Source organism: Helianthus annuus, chromosome 9, assembly GCF_002127325.2.
Source record: "Helianthus annuus cultivar XRQ/B chromosome 9, HanXRQr2.0-SUNRISE, whole genome shotgun sequence".
Classification (NCBI taxonomy): Eukaryota; Viridiplantae; Streptophyta; class Magnoliopsida; order Asterales; family Asteraceae; genus Helianthus; species Helianthus annuus.
In genome coordinates, this window is record NC_035441.2 from 178,782,155 (window position 1) to 178,796,434 (window position 14,280).

A 14,280-nucleotide genomic window follows, 5' to 3' on the forward strand; every position below is an offset into this window, starting at 1 on the left:
CAATATGCAGTGCAGTTACCTGTATATTTTTATCCCCACTTGGGTTTTTTAGTGGGTGTTTAGCGTTTTGAAGGTGATCGTTGTATAAGTTCTTTTCATATCACAATTACTTTCGAAACAAAATGCGAAACATCCTCTAACCAAGTTGTGTGATCTGATGAAAACTACAGAAAGTGGCAAGATTGTTGGGAGTGTTACAAGATTTCCGGCTGTTAGTGTAGCTCATAAGTCATGGCTTTAAATGTCTCAACTGTTGTTACATGAAGGTTGTGATATCACTCATTTGGAAGGGTTTTAAAGGAAACTACATGTGAGCAGGATCTGATGGGTGGCAATGCAGAACTCAAAGATCTGCAGGTAACTTATGACTACGAGAATCTATAATCCTAAAACTAATCAAGTGTGTTGTGTTCCTTTAAATGATGAAGTTTCTTGAATGTTTGCTTGTGATAACAGGGTGAGGTATCGTGGTGTCTCGTGGCTAGAATGTCTGTTAATTTTAGGTATTCTATTACTAAATCGTAGATCCGGTGGTTAAGTGTCGTGGATAGTGGATATGAGTCAAGAGTTATCTTATCATACGCATTCTTTCGGTAACCTTAATCATTTTTATCGTTTATATTAAGTTTCTTCTCCAATCCATGGGTTATTCAAGTGAGATGCTGATGAATTTAGACATTTGCAGGCTTTGGTTCGAGTTCGATCCCAGGTTCAAACTCGTGCTTGCCGCCGTCGGGTCCAGATTACCGAGTCACCCCAGTCGACCACAAAGGTTGTTTCTTTTATTCGAGTTCGATCCTAGGTTGTGCTCGGGTTGATGTGTTTAATTAAAAGGTTCAACCTGTTAACACGTTTTAAATAAATATACCCCACTTACCCTATTCAACACATTTTTCACAACACACCAACATGATTAACACGTTTTAAACTTGATTACTACCCGACAACCTGTTTTAGACATTGAGGATAAATGGTTAAACGGGTCGTGTCCAGGTTACATATATTTTTAGGGTGTATGTGTTAAGTTTTTTTTTTTTTTTTGATACAGATAAAAATATAGGCCGTGTCCGAGTTACAATTTATAAGTGTGGATGGGTTAAGGCTGTTTTTGAAACGGATAAAAATATGGTTAGTGCTCCGGTCAAGATGTATAAGCATGTATGGGTTAAAGTTGGTGTTTTAGACACGGAGAAAAATATGGGTCATGTTCGGGTTACACAATTCATAAGTGTGAACCGTTGTACGGGTTTATAGCTCGTATTTTTTACATGGATAAAAATACGGGTCGAATTCGGGTTGGACAATCTAACCCGTCAACCCAACATGATTAGCAACCAAAGGTTTCATATCTGACGTAAACTGCTACTCGCGGGGGCCCTGCCTCCAACTCCCGAAAAGTTTGAGCACGTCCATCAATCATGGATGATAAAACATAACCAACTATCGATGCTAAAGGTGGGTGTTATTTGTTCTTATATTTATTTTTTACTATGTTTCCTGCTGGGTTCTTTCCATTTATTATTCAAATTTATCCAAACTGTTTACTGTGGTTCTGTAAAGAGGCAAACAAAGTAGGCCGGGTTGGTTAGGCTGGTCAAACCGTAGCCATAACAGTTCGGTTTGGTCGGTTTGTACTATTTTTTTTTTCAATCATCATGATTGTATTAAGTTTTTAAAAATGATAAAATAACATTCATGAACTTTAGAAATATTCATAGTTGAATGTTGTAGAAAGAAAATAAAGATGAATGGTTGGTTCTCAGTTGTAAATTGTGAATTGAAACATTAAGCATGGTTTGAAAAACTGTGAACTGAACCATATAAACATCAAACTGACCGCTAATTTATTATGCAGAAAAACTGTTCTAGGTTGTACGACGATCACACCGAAAAATCCTTGAAATGGACACAACGAAATCCCACATAAGACGACAGAACATGTTCCAATCGGACCATATCAGTTACAGTCAAAGTCAAAGTTTGACCACTTCTTGAGGGTCAACGCTCCACCCAAAGGGCCCGAGCCCAGGTGGCTCATGCGAAGTAAGCTCTCTAACTGGCCCTTTAAAGTGGTTTCCTCATGACATTGCGAAATAAGTTTCTTTAAGCATTATCCAAAATAGCCCTCCTTTTTACGCGTATACTTCTAAGAACGGGTTGATGAGAGTGGCCCGTTTACCCCAGCTAAGAGTGATAGTTCAAGAAGCTGTCTTAGTGGCTACTCGGACCAGCCTAACTACATTGCGTACACGGGGTCTTCACAGGCTAAAGGCAGGTCTGTAAGTGCACCTAGACAAAGGCCTCATATGGAGTTTCCTAGCACCACAGAGGTATTCGGTCTACGGATACGGTTTAGGTGATCATCGTGGTTCAAACTTGAAGGATAAGTTTGTGAGCAAAGCGTATCCGGGTTCGGGGCGACTTGATCGACTTGGTCTGCCGGTCGGTGGCATCGTTTTTCATGAAGGTGAGTTTAGTGGTGGTTATTGGAATTAGCAACTTATATATGTTAACTTTTTACATTTGAGCAAGTGGTTGGAATGCCATTTGAAAGTTATGATGGCCTTTTTGTAATTTTCTCTATAATTGAGGGTTTGATATGAACTTTTTACTAATGTAGGGGGACTTAATTAATTATCAGATGATAAATAATTAAATATTATATCCTTGTGTTTGAACCGTGGATGAATATGGGGTATCAAACCCTCTGAAGACACTACAATTCCTAAAAGTCAAACATACTGACAAGTTTTACAAGTTTCAGACTTCAACTCTAAACTAATATTTTTTTATTGAATCCAAGATATACTTTCAAGTGTTATCGAACTTTATAACAATCTACAAACAGTCAAATGCATAGATAGATTTCAGAAGCCTTCATAGGCCATAGCTATAAAATGTTTTAGCAAAACATGTTTGACCTCAAAACTCAACATCGATCAATAAGATCATGGAAAAAATCCAAAATGCATATTGGAACATCTTGCATGTTGGATTTCCCACGAGCCTCAATGGGAAGATGACCACATTATCGCCAAGAAATTTGAGGACGAGTACAATCTGAGTAAGAAACATATTAAGAAACCAATAATATGAGACATATTAAGAAACCAATAATATGAGCAAAACTGTCAACATGTGGAAGCATCCCAAGTGCTAAACTTACCAAGGTTAGACGCGATCTATTGTGGTTTTGGAGACGCTGGTGCCCCTCTTGATGCAAGGATGGTAGCCGGCGTGAGGGGTGGGGAAACACAACCAATCCCATTCACACTCACACTTCTTTAAAAAAATTGACTAAATGCCATCACATTTCAAATGACCACAATGTAAGTTTCTCAAATAGTGAATTGATATTATTTGAATAAATGTATTATAAATGGTAAGATTACCTCCGCTACGCTACGGTATTTCAGTCAATTTGTGTTTTGTTAATGGTCTTATTGGTTTTAATATTATTGTTATTTATAATCATTTTATTTCTGTTGTTTGCTTGTCTACTTTACCTCTTTTAAAAATACATGTCCCCGTCCACCGGACGGGTATAGAACTAGTTAGGTTAGTAGGGGATGGTTCAAATGAAAACCACTTTTATTGTGAAAACTCGAAAACTAACTAAAAAAGCCTAAAAAAACCTAAAAAACATACAATTTTTTTTTTTTACAATTTTTTTTAGAAAAATCGCTACTTTTTATATTTGGAAAAAAAATTTAAAAAAAAAAAAAAATTTTTTTGGTTGTACTGCACATGTGCACTAATACGGAAAGCCTAAACCACTTAACCCACCCCCCACCGACACCCCCAAAAACCTAAACCCCCCACCCCCACCCCCCACCCCCCCAAAAAAAAAGAACCTAAACCCCCCCCCCCCCCCCACCCCCACCCTACCGAAAACCTAAAACTAAACCCTAAACATAAACCCGAAAAAAACCTAACCCCCCCACCCCCCAAAAACCTAAACCCCCCTCCCCCCCACACCCAAAAACCTAATCCTAATCCTAAACCTCCAAAAAAACTAACCCTAAAAGCTAAACTAGAATCAAAAAGCTAATTTTAAGCATGTAATGCACATTGTAGTACATGTTATATTGCACATGTGCACTACTATAATAATAGTATTGAAAACAAGACGACACCATAAATCTTTTTTTATGTCATAAAAAATATGCTCGAATATACTTGAATGAAAGATAAGAAAATTTGTGATCTTATGATGCCATTTTTGTTTTAAAATGATAACGTATGGAGAAATGAGAAATGTTTGAAAAGTTATATATTTTTTGTTCCAATTTTACCCCTCCTTCATTAAAAGTCTTCCTCCCCTCCTTTTTAGTGGGTTTTAGTTAGTTTTCTAGTTTTCACAATAGCTAGTGGTTTTCATTTGAACCTTCCCCTAGGTTAGTATACTTTAGATGAATCTACTTAACTAGTTATATGTATGGGTGGTGGACGGACATATTAACGGTATAATTACATAACTATATTAAAACTCATATAAAATTTAGAGTAAATTTCTGTTTTCGTCCCTAAGGTTTATCAATTTTAACTAGTTTAGTCCAAAAATCTAAATTATAACAAATTCAGCCCTGAAGTTTGCATTTCTTAACGTTTTTCATCCCTAAGGGTGCTTTTTCATTTAATTCTTAGGGATGAAAAGCGTTAAGAAATGCAAACATTAGTGATGAAAAGCGTTAAGAAATGCAAAACTTAGGGATGGTTTTGTTATAAATTAGATTTTTGGACTAAACTAGTTAAAATGGACAAACCTCAGGGACGAAAACAGAAATTTACTCTAAAATTTATATACTTGAATATTTTATTTAGAGTAAATTTCTGTTTTCGTCCCTAAGGTTTGTCAATTTTAACTAGTTTAGTCCAAAAATCTAATTTATAACAAATCCAGCCCTGAAGTTTGCATTTCTTAACGCTTTTCATCCCTAAGGGTGCTTTTTCATTTAATTCATAGGGATGAAAAGCGTTAAGAAGTGCAAACCTTAGGAATGAAAAGCGTTAAGAAATGCAAACCTTAGGGATGGTTTTGTTATAAATTAGATTTTTGGACTAAACTAGTTAAAATGGACAAACCTCAGGGACGAAAACGGAAATTTACTCTTTTATTTAAAAGATGTCGATTTTATTTGAAATTTATTACATGTTTGTTATGTTGTTAATAAAATCAAGTAGGTTTAATTCAAGCTCATTTTTTCGTTAACAGCAAACTCAGGTAGATGGCCTAATGTAAGGTTTTGAATGCTATAACCGATATAATCTCTCTTAGTTTTATTACTTTATGACCCGTTGAATGGCAGCATTGCCCACGTCAACATGTTTTACAAGACATCACCATGTTGTATACCATACAGACGTATACGTGCGCAAACATGAGGTATAAACTTAAACACAAATTCAACAAAAAAGTATATAAACCAAACGAAAGGTTGTACTAGTTCACATTCATACACCAAATTAAGATCAAATCAAAGCTTAGCTAGTAACCCATTTGAAACCGCCTTCGTATCTTTCACATCTGACTCACAAGCTCCAGGAGGAACATCGACAGCCGGAGAGCAATTAAAGAACCCATGTGGCTGCACAGTGCACACAATACAATACGATACGATATCACTTTCACTCAGTCACACCCACATGTTAATATATCTATAAACTCATTTTCCTTCAAACTTACCTGAAGCATAAACCCAATCCGCTCCACTGGCATTACAGGCCAGTCTTCCAACCTAGGAACATGAGTGATCCCAAACACATACCTGCAAAATTTTAAATTCAAATGCGGCACTCATTGAATGTTTAATAGGCTTGTAAATTAACATCACGAATATGAATTTACTAACCAGAGGACGATATCAGTTTCTTCAAGAGATCGGTTTTTCTGGACCCATGAGGCCAGACCTTCACCAACCCGTGGGTTTTGGTTCGGAAACTCTCCTCCGGGAAATTCCTCACCAGCTGCATATGGTGTAACCCACAGATTATGTTTTAGAAAAGCGGCCCGTCTCAAAAACTTGGCTTCTGAACCTGCTAAAGGCAAGCAGTTTGAACCAGGTACCAGCTTGTACCCCGTCAATTGCCCCGTTCGATTCACGGTTCTCGTGTTTCTAACCTGACATAAACATATGTTAAATAATACTCATGGTAACTAACTGAATTTCTTAAAAGATGTTGGCCTTAAAAGCAAAAATAAAGAATAGACTTACAATCCAATGACGAGCAGATAACGGATTACAATCCCGCATTGCTTGAGATTCAGATTTAAGCAATGTTTCTTGTGTGTAGAATGCATTATTATGAACATTGTTGTTTCCAGGTTCCTCGACTTTAACATCAACTTCAACAACCTAGAAAGATCAAACATCACACAAGAAGATTTCAACGTACATATATGTACTGTAGCTTATGTTCCTAATAAGTAAGTCAACTTTATTCAGCATGCATACCTGATTGTATGATTCTCCGGGCTTACAATCAACCGCCATATCCATTCGAGAAACAAAAAAATGTTGATGAACCGGTGCATACAGTCCTGGTGCAATTGTAGTGCCGTATTTTCTAACTTCTCCTGGCTGCAATGCTCCCAAGCTTAGAATTCCAGTGAGTTTAACTTCAGCTTCAATCTTTCCATCCTGCAAGCAGCATGCATATCATTTCATAGGCCTCACAATAGTTGAGGTTCGTATAATCGTATAATTATAAAACATGCAAACATTAAACTTGCCTGATAAAAATGCCAATAGAAGCCATATTCATAGTTTGCAACGGTGCATATAAAAGAAACCGTAAGTCGTCGGGATCGTCGAACTTCAGCTAAGCCAGTTCTCCAATCTTGGTGCTTCCATAAGATTCCATGGTCCTCTTCATGCATACATACACAATTTTCAATTGTTTCAACACCTCCAATGAAGTTGGTAAAATGTGCATCAAAGTACTTGATATATCCTAAGCAATCACATCCCTGTAGAAATGAATATTATTATTAGCATAGAACAACATTAACGATAATTAAGACGTCTTAGTTTGAGCACAACACAATCTAAACAAACCTTTTTAAGAGAGTGAGCATTCTTTCCAAGGCCATCTTCACCAGCATCAAATGCATTCTTTCTGTAATGCGGATCATTTGGATCACCATAAGGCACAACCATCTCCACAAAGCTCAATCTATGAGCTATCGGTCGTCTACCTCTATTACCATCAACATATGCAACCGAATGTATTACCAAACCCTCCCTCGGAGTGAAACCGATGCGAAAGTTCCACTGCCAACCAACCAAAATACAAAACACACTCTCAATAAACATGTAAGTTAATAATTAAAGTAGAGGAGGCAGCTATGACCCATTTGGTTCTGAATGGGCGCGTATAGGATGTGTTTTATCTCAAACGGGTCAAATAAAAAGAATGAATGAAAATGTTACCTTTTGCCACTCTACATAGTGCCCATTAACACGGAAGCTTGGTCCATCAGGCTGAAGAATATGTAGAGGTTTTACATCACTGCGGTCAACGCCGCCTCGTGTATGACCAGGAGTGTAGTTTCTTAACGGATCAGCTGGTGGAAGGGGAACAAGCTTACGGTCTTCAAATTCAAGCACTGCCATATTTTGCATATCAACAAGAACATATATTCCTTCAACTGGACGTGCATATCCATTTTCCATCGGACTATCACTTTCCGTCCTACAAAATATAAGTGGTTTTGCTAGTCTGCGGCTAGGAGCATCAGCCTTGCTGTGATATCCCACACACCTGTAGAAGTTTTCATACAAAAGTGTAGCATGTGTAACTCACATCAATACATCATATACGTACGGTGTTAAAAAAAATCCGATGTGAGTTTAAATTTAACTAACCAAGCATCAACCATCACTAGATCCATATCATCGATACCCCTCTTCTTCATAGCCTCCCGAAAGGGAGGATAATCTTTCACAACAGCTTCACATTCAGCATATTCCACAGCATCCTGTGATAGATTAACGATAAGCAACTAACATAAAGCCAAAATCTAAAAAACAAATGTTGCATAACTAACTGTAATATTAGGATTACCATGGGAGGCTGTACATCTGGGATTACTTGTGATGAAATGACTTTTCCTCTGTGATGCCCACCGCGAGTTGCTGCATGTACCTCAGATAATTCAACGATCCATACGCTTGTCTCATTTGATTTTTTATTATAAACAACAAGCCGAGCTCTCCTTGGAGGAAGTTTAGTAGGTATTACAGCTCCTCCTTTGCTTCTGGGTAACAATGATGATTGGAACGGTGGAAAGAAGTACGCATCTGCAAGCGCCACAACGCTTTTATCTGGTTCTGATAGAACCACCTCCACAAATCGCATGCCATCTCTGACCTAAAAAGGACAATTAATTAACAACTTCAAAAATTTCATCACATCACTTAATTTTTTTTAATCATGATTTAGATGCTTTATGAACGAAACAATCATATTGTGTACCTCAGGGGTTGCTCCAGCGGCCCTGACAGTTGCAACGGCTACTTTGATTTCAGCGGCAGATAATGGATCCAAAGGATGACTGCTTTGAGCCCTTGTGAGGACTTGGATTCCTAAATATGACAGCTCAGTTAGCCAACTAACAATAGTGAAATAAGCACAACCAAAAAGATCATAGTATGGTAGTAACAGTTTCTTGAATATAGAGGTCCTTGTGGTGTCATATTATCTTTACCATATTGTTTATGTAAAGAAAGAGAAAAAAGAGTTTTTGGATCGGAGAGTCTCAACAGGACCAGCCTCTCTATCCTTGTGATAAAGGTAAGGATTATACTAGGTACGTTTGTTGGTTGGTTGGTTTGTTTGTTTGTTTGTTTGTATCTACTAGTCAACTTCTATGCACATCAGGCGTCAGCTATGCAGTTAATGCGGTAAAATATCGGATATCGGTCAAGGACCGATATTTGAAATATAGGTTATCTAGGTGAGATATCGGTAATTTTAATATAATGCAGAATTTATATATTATAGCAATTTAACACCAATAATTCAGTGATATATCGGTTATATCGGTCAAATATCGGTCAATATCGCCGATAATATCGTTACCGATATTTTGACCAATATTTGACACTGATATTTTACTAAGGGACCGATATAACCGATATATCACCGATATTAACTGCATAGGGCGTCAGTAAATTAAACTACCAGTTATAAATGACCCCTCTACTGAACTGTTAATCGATTATAACAAAAAAAGGCAATCGCCTTCAAAGGAGTAAATCCGAGATCAGAAGTTACTAAACACCTTATCTGATTCGTGGCGTCTCAAACCAGAGACATGGGAAGCTGTGTGCATAAACTACTGGTAATTAAAAACTGTAGCTGATAAATAATACTTAATCCATGACTATCCTTACAGTCTGTCATCACTAAATAGCTACAAAACCCCTATGGGACACAGAATTTTATTCTTTCAAAATAAACAGTGGATCACTAGATTGTTTTTTCTTTGATTTGAAAAATCCAATTGGAAATTGAATATAGGGAGATGCCAATTCAGGTAAGCCCCACCAACAAACATGACAATTAAAAAGAACAAATGTTGACGAATCTTACCAGCAAACACCAGATCTGATATCAAATTGTCTCAATCTACATATAGAAGCAAATTACAAATTTCGTACATCCATTATCCAACTCACATGTCTCCTGATAAATCCTTATCTAAACATCTACACCTATACATATACGTATACCGTGTATACGTATACATTAGACTAGTATGTAACAGTACCGAGTACACATGTCCATATAGAATATCCACCACATAATTTGTACAATTCATATTCATAATTTGTACAATTCATATTCATATTCTAAGTGTAGATATACTTATGACGGATAAATCGATACAAATATACAAATACGTATGTATATATATATATATATATATATACATGAGAAAACCAGTAACTACCTTTAGTGGAAGCAGTAGACGAAGGATCAGAAGAGTTGATTACGGGATTGTTGATCGGAAGCGGTCGATCGTCGTTACTCCAATCGTCGACGACGATGACGTCGGCGGAGGCGGAGGCAATTGGAAGAGAATGATGATCGGAGGAATGCGACGTCGTTTTCGAAGCTGAGGCCATTGTAAGGGGTTAGCAAGCTCAGTAAATCCACCGTAATAGTAGTAGTTGCAGTGCGTACAATCTACTGACATACAGAAGCAATTCTGCTTTCGTATACGTGTTGTGCCACACCCTGTACGGTAGCACCGATCGTTTCGTTGCGGTTATAGTGGAGGTTGAAATATGTATGTATATGTGGTGGTGGGTGTAATGGGATGAAAGAGGGCTTCTGGTTTGTTCTTTTAAGTTTGCTGGCAGAGCCGCAGAAGGAAAGGGTGTGTATATATAGAGGAGATAGAAGAATGCGTGACAAATTCCTATATCAAGATATTTTTTATTTTTTATTTTCTAAAGAAAAAGATGATAAACAATCACACATTATTTTCTATGCGTTTAACATGTCTGGCCTATCTTGGTTATTATCATCATTCGATTTACCTATTATTTTATCTATATCCGTAGTTAAAATATTCGATTTACCCATTGATTTGTCATCTCTTTTAATATTATGATAGCTATTAGACTAATTTTATATTATTATTAGTTGGTTGATTTTATTATTATTTTTTTATTTATGCTAAGGATTGATTTATCTCTTCAACTAGGTTATAACTCCGTATATTACACGGGTTGAATAAATGAATTTTATATACTAACTAATAAAACAACATATCTTTATAAACCTCCTTTATTGCAAGGGTTGAATAACTATCATTTTTAAGTATTAAGTAATAAAAAGTATGAGTTGAATAAATATAATTTTATATACCAAGTAATAAAAAAATATCTTTAAAACCACGTAATTTACATGGGTTAAATAAATGTAATATTGTTTATCAAATAATAAAAAAATATATCTTTAAAAACCCTCGTGTATTTATTACACGACATGAATAAATATGAATTTATATACAAATAAATAAAATTATATTTAAAAAAACTAATTGATATACTCGGTACGCGATAGATATGGTGATTGCGGAAATGATTATTGAAAAGAAGATAAGTGGTCAAACATGTTATTCAAAAAGCAATATTGAAAGTTATATACAATTTGTTATAAATTATGTAATAAAATCGATATAATATTTTTTTAATAATGAAAATAAAAATAAATAATATATTAATACAAAGTTTGGTTTTGGTGATAAATAATTTGGTTATTTAAAAATATCTTAAATTAATAATATTTAGTAGGAGAGTTATTTATAATTAATTAGAAGAGATTAAACTAAATAATAATTATCCGTAAGATATTAAACTAAATAATACTAGGTTAGAACCCCCTGTAATACACGGGTTGAGTAAATGTAATTTCATATACTAATTTTTTAAATAAACCAAATTATCAATCACGAAAACCAAACTTTGTATTAATATATTAATTATTTTTCTTTTCATTAATTAAAAAATATTATTTCGATTTTATTACTTAATGTATTAATCAAATTGTATATAACTTTCAATGTTATCTGATATATAAAATTAATAAAAAAATTATTTCTAACATATATTATATAATTTTAGTTACTTATGTAAATTGAAACTGATACTTATCATAATTATTCGAATTTAAACAATTAAGTAGGGACAAATGGGAAAAATACGTTTTAGACGGGAAATTCATAAAAAGTGTCGTACGTCCACCATTTGATTTCTTTTATTATATGATAGTATAGATATAGAATAATTTATAAGGTATAATTTCATTAGTGAATCATGATTGTGAGCATTGGCAAAGTATAGAAGGGGCGGGAGGGGCACCCGACCTCCCGAACTTTTCGCTTAGTAGTGTTATATATGTAGTTTTCGTATAGAAATTTTTGGGTATATACGTTTTCGACCCCCCGGTTCAATAGAATTTTTTTGGTATATACGTTTTCGACCCCACGGTCAATCAGGTCAAGCTTCGCCACTGACTGTGAGCGTTTGATATAATATTTACTTATCTTTTCTTTCACAAAATCAGGAACGAAATAAAATAGAGTTTGTAATAGAATAGAATTTTTTTCATCAATTTGTGACCAACACTTAATTTTAATTTTAATGTATTATTTATTTAATTCCTTGGGACTGGTTATAAATTGTACTAAACTTACATTCTTTATTCTTTCTTATCTTTTGTGACTAAAATAAAACAATCACAAAAACTTTAAATAGCTTTACGACCGGTTTATTAATGAAAATAAATTTTAGTTTATCTATTAGCATGTGGTATATAATTTTAATTTTAGTTTATCTATTAGCATGTGGTATATAATTTTAATTTTAGTTTATTATCTTCTTCAGCTCTTGAAGAGTATCCATATCCTCATATACTTAACTCTCAACTTGCTTGATAAAGAGCTGCTTTAAATCATCAGAGCCTGCAGAAGTGTATACATTCTATACATCAAAATTCCAAACTTTATGCTTCTTTTAATACAAAAAAGGCAGGAAAGAACAAACTGAATCTACTTATATATCTTATTAAATAAAATCTTATCTTATAGCAGAAGCAGATCCTTTCTTGCATTTAGTAGGAACCACTGTGGGTTCTACATCATCATCATCTGCCCAAGTCATTCATAATCATCATTTAGTCATAAGCAAAAATTATTTTAACTGTACATTTAATAATCTTTCTTTGTGTTTAATTTAATACCATCAATATCCATATTAACATATTCTAAAACTATTCAGTCTAATCACAAATACTTCTACCACTGGTCGCTCGAAGAAAACAGAGCTGGAATTTATCAACAGTTTAAAATCCACAAACCTAAAATAACCCGCAGATGATTGTATGAATTTCAATAGACTGAAATATAAAGCGAGAATTAGAATAGATCAGTTCAAAATTAAAAATTAAAATTTTCAAAATTACAAAAAAAAACATACGTTCAACGATGTTGGAACAATGATGCTGGAAACAACTGTAGAAGAATCACCATCATCATCTGCTCAAATCATTCACAATCATCATTTAGTCATAACTCAGATAAAAAACAATTACGAAAATCAAAAACCAAAACAAACATAATTATATATATGACATTACCATCATCAAGGCAAACCACATATCCCCAAAATTTGTTCTGAAAGTGGGTCAGAGAGAGCTTCCGTTTTCTCTTATCCTTTATGAACAAATGTCGAGTATTGAGAAGAAGGGATTTGAGGGAGAGATACATTGGAAGTGTGGTTTGAAGATACAAAAGCAGAGAACACGAGAGTGTAAATATGAAGAGTGAAATGAGAAAAAAAAACCTTTATATAAGAAGATGATTGACAGAAGTGAGTGAGTAACATGCATTAATTGCAAATTACATAGCCCCAGGCATTTTGAATTTGAAATTACCGGCATTTTCAAAACATCTTCTAAGTTATACGTTTGCTAAAGGATAGACTTTCAACACTTGCTGGCTTTAAAGGAATGATACGGGCAGAGGTTTTGGGATGAGGCAGACTTTTAGATAGATTTTAAAATGATTTTATATATCATGCTTTATGATGCAGTAATGACATAAGAAAAACATTCTTGGACAGCCTCTCTAGCTGCCACATCAGTTTTTCTTATGCAATTGGGATTTCTCCTTTTATAGAAAGTATAGATAGACTAGGTTAGAACTCCGTGTATTACACAGGTTAAATAAATGTAATTTTATATATTAAATAAAAGAACAATATATTTTTAAAAACCACATTTATTACATTATTGAGTAAATATGATTTTATATATTAAATAATAAAAAAGTTATATCTTTAAGAACCTCGTTTATTGTGCGGTTTGAATAAATGTAATTTTATATACCAAACAATAAAAAAGTTATATTTTAAAAAAACCCTGTATATTCACGGGTGGAAGAAATGTAATTTTATATACTAAATAATAAAAAAGTTATATTTAAAAAAAAACTCCGTGTATTGTACGGGTTGAATAAATCTAATTTTATATAGAAAATATTAAAAAAATGTTATATCTTTAAAAACCCTGTGTATTACATGGGTTTATCTATTGTTACAAAAATCTTTTTAAATCAAAATGGAATTTTTAATTATTTCTTTAACTTAGGTTAATACTATTTTAAATTTTTTGTTTGATTAATAAGTTGTTTAATATAATTTCTCATAGTTAACAATAATAACATTAACAATAAACAATATGCATGTTTATCTATGTTAAGTGAAA

At 34.1% G+C, this 14,280-nt stretch overlaps 1 protein-coding gene across 1 annotated transcript; it reads right to left on the reverse strand.

Moving 5' to 3' along the window:
• Window positions 1–5,372: 5,372 nt before the first annotated feature.
• Window positions 5,373–10,501, reverse strand: LOC110891141 (copper methylamine oxidase). The gene is made up of 12 exons (XM_022138809.2): window positions 9,959–10,501; window positions 8,479–8,588; window positions 8,068–8,373; window positions 7,869–7,981; window positions 7,434–7,764; window positions 7,059–7,274; window positions 6,734–6,970; window positions 6,456–6,641; window positions 6,216–6,356; window positions 5,853–6,121; window positions 5,687–5,768; window positions 5,373–5,588 (listed from the first exon to the last, which is right to left on the reverse strand). The coding sequence occupies exons 1-12, from the start codon at window positions 10,131–10,133 to the stop codon at window positions 5,478–5,480; spliced, it is 2,277 nt and encodes a 758-aa protein (XP_021994501.1). The 5' UTR covers window positions 10,134–10,501; the 3' UTR covers window positions 5,373–5,477.
• Between the last annotated feature and the right edge of the window lie 3,779 nt (window positions 10,502–14,280).